Consider the following 12,366-nt stretch of genomic DNA (forward strand, 5'->3'; position numbering starts at 1 on the left):
AGTGGGGAAAAAAACAAACCAAACCAAAACCAGCCCCCAAAACCTTTCCAACCATGCAAAGACTAAGCCATTTTCCTTGGAAGAGCTAACAGACTCAGAAGTCACGACAGGTTATGCAATATCTAAATTACTTTTGACAGCAAGTTTATTAGACAACTTAAATATCCCTCTTCTCCTTTTGCCTAAGTACATCAGGATGGACTTTTGCAACCCTGCACTTTGACCAAGAAAAATAAGGGAGTGTAATGGGACATAACAATTTCTTTTTTTTTGTTCTTTCACCTCCCTAATCTCAGAGCTGAATCCTGGTCCCAACAGTTATCTCAAGTCCATAGGCTGCCATCTTCCTACCCTAAGGTAAATTAAACAAACCCTGCCTGTCACATTTGGCTTTTGGGAAGGCTTACACTCATTTAAGACAGTGTCTGTGTGCACAGTTCCTGCAGCCCGGTCTGACTGCACCCTTGAAACAGCCTGAGGATGATGAGATTGCCCTTGGAGCACTCTGTGCCCCCACATCCCTTCCAGCACAGCAGCGTTACTTGCTGAGATGAGCTGCTTCAGCCGTCCCTACCTCAACCAGGGAATTACACTCTGCAGGTGCAGTTGCTCTTTGGCCACGCTGAAGGCCGGCCACAACAGGGCGGAGCCTGTACGCAGCCAAGAATGTTCCATATCCAACCAACAGTTACTCAAAGGAAAAAGCAAACTTGGGTACCCATCCCAGAGTAATTACACTTCTGTAAGTTTCTTTTCTTTACCTGCTGCTATAAGGAGAACTTAAACCAAGGGTGCTGCACTGTCTAGTTTCCCACACTCAAAGTACATGGAGGAGGGAAAAGGAAAGGTCAAGTTAACAAGCGACAACTGGGCTTGAAGTCATATGACTCCCCTGTTAAATGCAAGCAGCCAGAACCCCCGAAGCTGCTTAGTAGAGTCAGCTATCTCACTTTGGAACACTTATGCCTTACTAAAGACTAATTGCCATGAGCTATCTGATAGCGGAGATAACCCATGCAGGGAAAAGCCTACGGACTGGCTTGCAGACTGGGATTCTCAGCTCTGATCTCCAGAGAGCTTGCTTCCCATAACTCTATTTTTTAAAAAACTGCATAGCACAGGTTAGTTTTAAAGGCGGCATTCTAAGAAGCCTCCATCACATTTACTGCCTCAAACTATTAGATTGCTCTTCCTCTAACACAGACTTCAGGACTGTGAGGGAAAAAATGTTTTTTGTACTTAGACTATCACAGATCTCCAATCTGTGACTCCCTGAGCCATTCAAACCACCACACTTGACATCATACACATTTGGAAAAGAATAATAACTTGAAGAGAGGAAGACTTGACTTGCTATTAAATAGGTGCAGAGAAAACTTTAATTTTAATTCAGAGTGGGAGGCGATCTAAATTTCTTTCAGTCTGGTCATCTATTCTTAGTCATTGAGCAGTTGATCTAACTATATACAATGTTAAATACTTGAAAATGATACTTTAATTAGAAATGGTGCTTCTAAGGAAGACTGCAAAGTAGAACTGTCATAACTGATGCCCAAAACATATTTTCCTAATTCCAGTTTATATACATCTAGAGTTGTAATGCATTCTTTCATAGATTTCTGAAACGTGTACCATACATGTTGTATGTGATCAGTCCAGACTTCTAAACTATTACGCTTAATTTAAGAGCCAGGCAAAGACAGATCTCAACTCTGTATTACTGTATAACATTTTATTTATATCAATGCTATTTGTTTTATTAGGAAATTCATAATTCATTTTCAGTAAAAGAGTTTCTGTTTTAAAAAACAAAGCAGTTGACTTTTTCTGGTGTTAGTTTTGATGTGGCATTTTGGACAACTACAAGGCAGGATTATATCAGGCTGAGCAACCTTGAATTGTATGCTGCTTTCAGTCAAAAGAAGTAGAAATAACGTCGGATAAGCCAAATGTATCAATCAGAATTTGAGTTAACTGTGACTTTTAAGAGTTCTAAGACAATGATTAACTAGCAAGAATGAAACTCATTCTTAGTTTTAATGGTTAATGAAAGTTAGAAATGAAAGTCTGTATCACGCAACAAGGAATGCTGTTGTGCTTGTCACAAGAGACCTAGTGACTTCCAAGTCCCTACTGTCACCTTTTACACTCTCATCTGTCCCTGTAATGCTAGAGGCTTCAATGAGGCACTTTTATTTTGTGGAAAATTATGGTGCCTCACATGCAAGTATACTCTTGTAGAAATTACCCTATATGTTACTACAAAAAAGCCTTGCAACATAAAATATGGATTTAATTTGATAATAAATACTGGAAGTTCTGAACTCCTTGGTGGTGACCCCGGATCTTCCTGAAACATGATTCTCCTCATATATGCTCTTCAGAAAATGTCAAACACTTATGTCTTTGTCAAACACTAAATTACCTTGTTTTGCAACCCTTTTTTTTCCCAGATCATTCAAATGTAAAGTTCTAATATCAATTTACAAAGAATCAAGAGCAAAGAGACACCATAAATAGATAGCCCTTAGTCTCAGTTACTCCTGTCTTGGTGACAGATGACTGCCAGCTTTGTTAAAACTCACTTTCATTCGATCATTTTTCTGATTACTCCCAGCAGTTCTGTGGCTCTGCTATTTAAAAACCACCAAAAACACTAGAACTGTTTTGTTTCAGTTTCAATCACACATTAAAGCACTAATCTTGAGAAGAATACAATTTATTGTTTTAAAGACTGAATCTAAATTTTTGACTAAAAATATTTTCAGTGAAACTTTTTTCCAACATTGTTATTTTTATTGGCATCCATGTACTGTATACTACTAAAATCTTTGTAAACAATCTGGGATCTATTTCAGATAAAATCATATAAGTCAAACCTTCCAGTGAATGTCCCTAAAGAGGATACTTAACAATCACATTTGCTGTTGAAAGATTGCCTTTTCTGTATTGTCGCTGCCTTTCTAACCAACATTTGAAAGTACATTCAAGTCCAGTTAACTGAGCAGAAACAATCTCTCCAAGATAGTAGTATTTTATTTTAGTTAAATTTCTTTCTGATTAGCCTGAATTTTCAACCTAATTATATATTAGTTTCCCACTATTGATCTGAGAAGGAGTTGTTTATACCTTTCTATAGGACTGGGGTTTTTGGCTCGACCCGCTCCTCTTCAAAGGATCCTTAGCTTAACTTTCCCAAAGTCCCCTGGCTCAGTTCCCTGGCTTTTCTCCATTCCCACTCAGATGGCCTGACCTTTAGAAAAGACTGAAGCAAAATGCACCAGACGTATACGGGGATAACTTCGTAAGCAGCATTAATTTGTGACGAGGCCAATCATGAACTTTTATGTGTCTGAGCATCATCGTGCCCTGGCTGGGGCTCCCATGGTCAAGCCCGTTACTCTATCTCAGGGCAGGACAGCAGTACCGCGACATAATCCACTTCTTATGGGAAAACCCAAACGTTGCTTGAGTAGGGAAAAACAAGAAAGAATCTCTTTTCAAGTAGCAAGCACATCACAGCAAACTCTCAATTCGCTAAGTATGCGTAGAAAGGCACATAGCTATTGGTGAGTCTTCTCCAATTAGATTTTTTAGCTTGGGATTTTCTAACACCTTATTACAAAGTCTGAAGTTGACTCTTCCAAATGCTAGAAATCAATACCATCTCCATTTATTAGCTATGAATTATGGTTAGTACAACCAAAGTTATTTACAGCATTGCTCTGTCGTGTATATGTGAGTATAATGTAAAGAACAGAGATGTGCATATATAATAATGTATACATGCATGATAAGATCATACACATAGGACAGTTGCAGAAAAAATCCAGAGCTACAGTGACTTCCATGGGCCAAAAATTCAAATATATGCAAAAAGGACCACAAAAATCAGGGCAGGATGGGTTCATTGATAGTCACTGAACAAGAGGGTCCATGGTTTTGTTTCAGGAAGTCTTCTACTACCGCTTCCCAGAGCTGGGAGGATCTATGCCAGGTGAAGGACAACTCTATACTTATCCCAGGCTTATGTTTCTCTCTGAGATCTTTTACTGGCTGCTCTTAGAAACAGGATACTGGTCTAGGCAGCCTGTGGTGTGACCTACAGTGGTTGTTTTTAAGTTCTTGCTTTATGTCTCTAGGCACGTTTGTGTAAGTATCTACAACTTTTCCTTTAGTTTCCTCTATCTTCTATTTTTTTTTTTAATTGCTATATTTATTAAGTGTTTAACTTTACTAGAGCCACATGAAGCATGAGCTTACTTTAATGAAACGCTAATTTAGAACATTAACTCGCTCACTGAAGGAAGATGAAGTACAAATTGTCTTGCTGTGATTTTAAATCTCCTACCCACAAGTCCTTACCCCAGATGATCTACAGAAGAAATAACCCAGGCAACTGATTTGGCTTAAATGTCCTCAACAAAATATGACATTTTCACCTTTTTTCTAACGGGTATCAGCTTTGCTGTAAGAAGAGGCACTCAGTGAGGAGCTTAGCCAAAATTGTCCAGATTGTAAAGTGCATCCCTCTGCCATCAGATTTTGGCACTAAAGTTCACTGCAAGTTGCTTAGACTCTTCTTGACACCATTTTACATATTATCAAGTTGATGAGAAGCTTTACCTGGTACAGGCTGGCAAGGTGGTGTTTAGTTTTGATCAGAAAGGGTTGGTTGACCCCTGGATGATCCACGTCATGAGCGGCAGCAGCTAGCAGTCCGAGCATGATGTCCGATGGGGTGAGGAAGTTGGCAAGCTGAATCACATGCATTAATCACAACAAGAACGTGAACAGTAAACACTTTTTTTTTTCTTCTTTTGGCAAATAAACAAACCAACTGACATCATGGCATAGCTCGGTTTTGTAAGCATTTGTATACAAATGCAAAATATAAAATAAATTTTGTGAACAACATTTTTAAAGTGACTGTTGAACAAACATCTATAAAGATATCAGACTATATACTCATATTTTATTACAGTTTGTATTTCTTATCTCTTTATCATTCACGGCAATATAAGGATTGTTGTTATAGAAGTACTTGAGCTTAGTCTAAAAGATTCTGTTTAAAAAAGTAAATAAGTATACTGGCAGGTTGGCACATGTTAGCACAGATGAGAAGAGGCTCTGCCTCACACAGTATTTAGTAATACTAAACTAAACAATACAAACAATAAACTGTGCTGGAAATTGCAGAGTTTATAAACTTTTGAAACTTCAAACTTGGCTGTTAAGATATCTCAGTCCAAATACAGGTATTTTATTAGAGAACATAATTTACCTTTCTTCTGACATCCAAGTTTGAAAACCTGCCCAGACTTTTTTCTTCCATACAGCTTATCATTCAGAAGCAAATTTTGTTATCATTGGAAAAAAAAAATTGCAAGTCTTGGCATTTTCAATTTCGGAGAGTGAGGCAGTTATTAACAGCCTGATGAGTCTATACAGAGTACAGGTCTATGAGCTGAAAGAAGCATCCTGAGATGAGAAATGAAGAGTAGTATGGTATAGATTCTGGATGTTGGCTGTCCTCTGCACTTCTTGACAGAACGGACTTGCAGATATTACAGGAGATGAAAATACAGGAAAGCTGGGCCCTGCTCCTGTCCTCGCCACTGCTAAATTCTGGTCTAACAATTTGCTAATTCTGGCAGAACTTCCTTTAGTTTAAGTCAAGCCAGGAAAGACAAGTTATATTCTTACCCTGTGGCTCAGCATTACAGTATTACAGTGCCTCCCAGTAACACACAAAGCAACGTTACACCCTCACGCTGTCAGGGCTCACTGCAGCAGCCAAGAAGCTGCTGTTTACTCGTGCAGAGGAAACCCCTGCAACAGACCCAGCTGAAGGCACTGTTTCCTTCTTTTCTGGTGTTGCACTGCCCAGTTTGGTATTCTGAAATACTGCTGTGAGGGGCTTATGCCCTGAAGGGACTGAGTCAGGGGCATGTGTTTCTTCCTACCAGCTTTGCTGGGAGGACTGCAGCCACTGGCCAATGGCTGGTACACACCGTTAAGGTAAAACTTGCCAGAGCTTATACAACAGCACTTTGATATGTCATCTGTGTGATGACACATGACTCCAGTAGCTTGTGTGAAGTGTCTGTAATCTGCAGCTGACTCTGCTACTGCCTCATTGCTGACATCAAGTACGCAGTCATTTTCCACTATCTAAAAATAGCTTTTGTTTTGTTTTGTTTTTTTTCCCAATCCTGGGAAAAAAAATATCTGAAAGCAACACCAGTGAGAAAGGTTGTCATTACCTTGGGCTCTCTCAGATAGCAGTGCATAGCTTGAGTGACATCAGCAGCATGGACAGCGTTGTGGTACGGGTTTTGGCTATGGTAATCTTCTTGAACCATAACTGGGAACCAAAACAGAAAACAAAGATCCTTTTGTCTCTGAATGCCATGGCCACAAATGGGAACTGGACTTAAAATACAGTTTGGGGTTTTGAAGTCAGCTGTCTAAGGAGTTTCTTCAAATATCTGTAGCTTACTTAGACTGGTGCGCTTATTGGGATACCTTGAGAGAAAAAAATGCATGAAAGGATCTGTGAGGCCCAAGGGGATATGCTGGTACTAGTTCATAAATCAACTCTTTCTTGCCTTAGTGAAGGCTCTCGTTCAGGAGTAAAATAAACAAGGAAGAGAGGCAAAGTTATCCACAATGGAGTGTAATTATTTGCACTGCTGTCATAGGGGAGTACTATGTCATTAAGGCAGTACCACCTATTTTGCAGCAGCGGGGGTTGAGTCATTGATATCCTGGCATCATTTGTTATCTGAGTGACTAGCAATGGTCAAAGGCATTCCTACATGCTCCAGACAGAGAATCAAAAGATAAAGCACAGGGGTCTTGGGAGCAAAATCTTCTATGATAATTTTAGTCACGTCTATGTCTCCATGTTAAAATACCAGTCCCTCTTGTTTTAGCGTGCAGTGCTGGAACTGGTCCAGCTGGAAGACTGAGTGACAACCTTTTAACTCTCAGCTTTCAATTGCACAGAAAATCACTGAGGTGCGTGCTTCCCACTCATCTGTTCCTTGCAGCAGTGCCTGCTCTGTTAAGTGGTCTCCGGGCAACACCATGTGAACACAGGAAGCTGCACGTGATCTTGCCCAAAGCGCTCTCCCACACACTATCAAATTAATCAAACAGAAAGGTAACAGGCAAATTTCCCATGGCACTCCTCTCCAGAATTGGGAATGCCAAAGAAACTCTGAGCCTTCAGTTTGTTTCCAGCTCCACCAGCATTTGAAGTTACAGTGGGTAATCCTTTAAACCCCGGATACCACTTGCTCTCATTATCTGAGCATCCACTTCATGGCCGCCCACAGGAGTCAGAAACGGCAAGGAGATTTTGTCTGTCTCCACACCAAACGGCAGGGAGATTTTGTCTGTCTCCACACCATTTCCAGAAGTGACAATCTTCTTAAGGAAGAGACCCTGCCTTTGAAGCTCCATCTAACAGCCTAACAAACTGGCATTCAGCTGCATTCAAAACATGATGCAAAAAGTAATTGATTTTGGCCAATTTCTTCTTTTGGTTTGCTGACAGCATGGGGCTAATATTTCTGTTGGCAGTAACAGCAGCAGGGGCTTTCATCAACACTATTCAGTGCAGACAGCTTGATATAATTTGTTAAATTTTGCACATAAGGTTTTAACTGTCCTGGGTCTCAGTGGTCTATTAGTCACTAAAATAATGACGCTGCACCACAACTGTACTGTGCACAGGGAGGTTCTGCAATGTCTGTATGTCTGTTTGTGGGGGCCCACTTGGCCAGCCACATCTCTGCATGGCACACTTCTTTAAAAATCACCAGTGCAACTGTGGTACCGGGATATTTCAGCGCAATGCAGAGCTTTCTGAAGTCCCTACATTGACTTAACAGGTACTGAATTGAGTACCTGAGTGCCTGTGTGTTGTATGCTAATATATATCACAGAAATGTTTTACTGAAATATTTGCAACGATGTAATGACTTTACATATCTGTGCAGATCAAACCAGTGCCTTTTTTGGTCCCCTACTTAAGCTGTAAACTGTGTTTAAAGATGGCTTTGAGGTGAGCACTTACCTAAAAACCTGTGTAACGTAACCATATCTAACTGGAAATGGTGAATAAGTCCATGCACATTGAAGAGGTGACAAAGCAGTGTTACGAGACTGTTTCCTAAAAGCAGAAAGGAACAACTCTTAGATTCCCTTAACATGTAGTTACAAACCAAGCAAAGCTAAAAATCATCATAGTTTCCTAGCTATTAGTCAGCTCCTATCATAAGAGCTTAGATGGTACTCATATATCCAAAAGCAGCTTACATAAATCACTCCCATATACAACCAAGACTTGACAGTATGGCTGTACCAGTGCAGTGCCATTCTTCTGTCTAGATGCCATAAAGTCATGTTTCAACATGATACAAATGGCAAAGTGACATGGATTCAACTGGAAATCTTTTGAAAGGCTTGTTTGAGAATCACATCATCTTCATAATCCAGGTCTACTTCCAGAAATTATAGAAAGGAGAATGGCTTTTCTGCCACTTCAGCTTGCCATACTGTACTAAGTAGTTAATTACTGAGAAATTAGCATTTTGTAATTAATTTTTTTTACACATGGCAGTATAAACATGTAATTAGCCCATGTAACTAGCTCAGCTACAGTTGCATCTCACAATGATGATGCAATCAGGAAAAGAAGAGTTGCAGTATTTACAGTCTCAAATCCCACTGTAATGTTATGCTGGCCTTACTGTGAATTTAGTATTGGGAACACTGGCAAAACTGAGCCTAACTAGTATTATAAGATCAAATATACATACACACAGTGTTTAAAAAAGTTTGCACTTCATAATTCATCAGTGATGTTTCCAGAAAAATTAGAAAAGAACCCCAAAACCAACCAACCTATACAATGTATAAACAATGTTTGAAGGGAGTCTCTTCTCATTTAATGTAACTCAGGAAAGAAAATAAATATATGTACGAAGAGGACATGGAAACTTATTTGGCCTTGGCTACTGAGCAGGAGTACAGAAAGGTAATTCAGAAGAATTATGCTTTTGCTCCCCTTGCCACTTGCAGTCCTTTCCACTCTTCACTGTCAGTCACTCAGCTGAATTACCCTCTAAACCAACTTCTTTCTACATTTGTTGCCCCAGCCAAACCTTCTTAGACCAGGCATGAGGAATGAGGGATCTTTTGGTCCCATAAGCAATACAAAAAGGAGAAAGCTGTGATCATGATCCTCTTCGGCAGTTCAGATCAAGAGGCACTACCTAGAAATCGGAGTGTGTGTGGTGCTACAGGCACATGTTTAGGCAAAAAGTTTTACAGATTTTTACTGTCTTAATGAATTTTGCTAAATTTTGCTGCTGAACATAAGCAAGGATATCTTTGGTTAAAAGCATTTCATCTTGATAGAAACTGACTGATTATGGAGGTCTGGACTTAGCAACCAATGGATCTAATAGGTATATTCAAAGTACCTTTGGAATTTCCCAGATAAAGGAAACTGAAATACTTCCTTGAAACTAATAAGCACTTCACAATAAAAAAAGCAAAAGGTGGCCATAACAAATGTATGAGATTAGATTAACACGAAAGCACACTTTAAACATTATCCTACAGTTGTGAACATTATGGGAAAAGCCTGGAAATGTTCAAGGACATGATTTTAAGAGGAATTCACTCTGTATAATTTCTCTTCTGGAATCTTAACTGAAAATGTTTAGCAATAAATTAATTAGGGATTTTAAGGATAGCCATATATGAGACATTTTAAAATAAAACCTTTTTGTTTAATTACTTACCATTTGTCAAGCGGTCAAACAAGAAAATGTCAAAATCCCACATTCCCACTTTGGATAGCATATGCTAGAAAAAACAAATATGAAAAGGTAAGTGAATGATATGTGAAACTATAAAGCAGATGTAAATTATTATTCCACATTGATCAGTCACAGGATTGGTTGTTGCAGCTTTAAAGTTTTGTTCACAAAAGCTATAGAGAGGTATTTGAAACACGAGACACCAAGAACCAAATTTATCTGTACTGCATAGGATATCCTTTGCATTTTTCACTGAGGAGGTTTTGAACTTGACACTAAAAATACCTTCAAAATGGAGCTCAAAACATAGAATATTATAAAACAAAATATTATGAAAATGTTCCCTTTTATTGCACAAGTTTTTTATTGTTCTTTCATGTCCCAAAATCAATCCAGTACAAATTCTCATAGGTTTTCATTACAGTAAAGCACAGTCATAGCTCTCATGGTGAATATGAATTACATTTTGCTGAACAAACCAATACACAGTAATAGCTTTTACAAACTTGGATACAGTGCTTCTGTGAAGCCCACTCAGCCACAGGGAAGAAGCCATCCCTGCCATCACATACAGTGTCTTTACAGCTACATCAGTTCAGTCAAGAGACAGAGTCTGGACTAACTGTACGCCTACAATGGCATATGTGTGAATAGAACGTGTTCACTCCCATCGTTTAGTCTGTATTCAAACCAGTTCTGGATTCCTAATTACTTTCTAACACTTGGCACATAATCTTCTCTTGCAGAGAGTAAAAATTGCCTAGGCACATAATCCCAACACCATCAGTCATGCACGTTTTGTTAGAAAATATGTTTCAAAGCAAGTATAATAGCTGTAAAATGAGAGAATTATATTTTGATTATTATGAAGTTCCTTGCAGTGACTGTTCCCTGTTTCCCAGCCTTTGCCATTATGGAGAGCTATTGTAGGTTGCCTAATAGCTGCTTCATACCTGCTGAGAGACAGCTGTCTTTTTTCGAGCCGATGAATTAAATCCTGTGTTGAGGGTGCACTTACTTAAATCAGTAACTCAGCCAGGGATCCTTTATCTTTTAATAAATCCAGATTATAATTTCAGTTGACAGAATCTAAAAATGCTGAATAGATTTAGACATTTTCTTGTTTCATTGAGACTAAGCCTTTAAAGCTGTAACCATAAAAGAGGAATGGACAGCCTGTTTGCTGTGAGGCAGGCAAGTAAGGTGGGTCATTTAAGCCATACAGCCATACATTTGATTATCTGAACACTGAAACAAAATTGACACTCTCTGGAATATTATTAAAAGAAATGGAGACCCAGAGACCATCTTACCCTTGCTTGCCCAAGGTAGTCCTCATCCAGTAGGTACAGAGAGGCTTGTGGTATAATTCCACGCAGTAACCGGGATGCATGGAAATACCTCTGGAAACTTAACAGTCTTTTCACCTTTTTCTTGGTGCCAATTTCCCCTGAGAGTGTAGTATCTGTGAAAAGCAATACGTACAGAAACCATGAAACCCAAGATGAAGGATGACACTCTCAATTATTTAATAAGAGAAACAGCAAAAAACTTTTTTTAAAATAGTGACACAAAAAATCACAAGGTTCATGCTTCTTGCCAATCCCCATGAAGCAGCAGTAGTCAAATCCCTATACTTCATCATAAAATATCTGTTTATTTCAGAAAGGAAATATGTTTCAGTAATCAGGGCACTAACATAGTTAGTTCCATAGACTTGGAAGATCTGAGTTCAGTAGACCACCTGTCCCAGACTCTAATGTGATCCAGGCTGAGACACTGGGGGGGTGATATATCACCTACCTGTAGATGTCTAGAGGGACCCTAAATGACCAGGCAGAGTTAGGTACGGGAGAGCAACTCTTACTCTCCGGTGCTTCTGTTCGCTACCTGTACAATTGAAAATAGCAATACCTTGCTACCTCAACAGGAGTGTGACTGGAATATATTAAAATTGCATAGCACTAGCACACAAGGTGACCTTGGATATGAAGCCAAAAAGGTGACACCAAAATGCAGGCTGAAAGCATGAATGTGTGACCCACTTTTGGAAAATGAGAGAAAAGAGCAAGAAGTAAGAACAGGTTAATAATCCTATTGTATTGTCTGCTCCATAATATAAGGCAAACTATAAATGAAGAAAATATTTTAGTTCTACAATTAGGAAAGCAAGTATATTCAGGCAATACATGCATTTCTGGTTACACAACAGAATATGTTCTTTTCACTCAGTACCAGGATAATTCTAATTCCCTAATGCTGCATTAGGAGATTTTCATATAAGGCTAAATGTGACTCAAAAAAAACAAGGCAGTTTTAATGCAGTGATTAAATTAGTAATTGGAGTAATTAAATTACCTTATTGTTAGTAGGACTAATATACAGGCTTCCTAAAACTTGTAATGACTTAGGCAATTTAATTTGAACTTTTAAGAGAACCTTATGTACAGTTGTGAATTTTTCATTTTGCAGGCTGGTATAAGTTTTGGAGAAAGTCAGAACAGAAACCGGACAGTTGTTTGAAGGT

General features: G+C 38.9%; 1 protein-coding gene across 1 annotated transcript in view; it reads right to left on the minus strand.

Annotated features, from left to right (window-relative positions):
* Positions 1–12,366, minus strand: part of PDE7B (phosphodiesterase 7B) — a gene marked incomplete at its 3' end in the record, with an annotated part of 30,189 nt that overhangs the window by 3,098 nt on the left and 14,725 nt on the right. Inside the window, exons 3-7 of the mRNA XM_010084831.1 lie at positions 11,153–11,304; positions 9,822–9,885; positions 8,087–8,182; positions 6,267–6,367; positions 4,627–4,758 (exon numbers count right to left, since the gene is read on the minus strand). Coding sequence (XP_010083133.1) covers positions 4,627–4,758; positions 6,267–6,367; positions 8,087–8,182; positions 9,822–9,885; positions 11,153–11,304 — 545 coding nt within the window. The remainder of the gene's footprint in view (positions 1–4,626; positions 4,759–6,266; positions 6,368–8,086; positions 8,183–9,821; positions 9,886–11,152; positions 11,305–12,366) is intronic.

This window comes from Pterocles gutturalis, unplaced genomic scaffold, assembly GCF_000699245.1.
Source record: "Pterocles gutturalis isolate BGI_N339 unplaced genomic scaffold, ASM69924v1 scaffold38701, whole genome shotgun sequence".
NCBI classification, from domain to species: Eukaryota; Metazoa; Chordata; class Aves; order Pterocliformes; family Pteroclidae; genus Pterocles; species Pterocles gutturalis.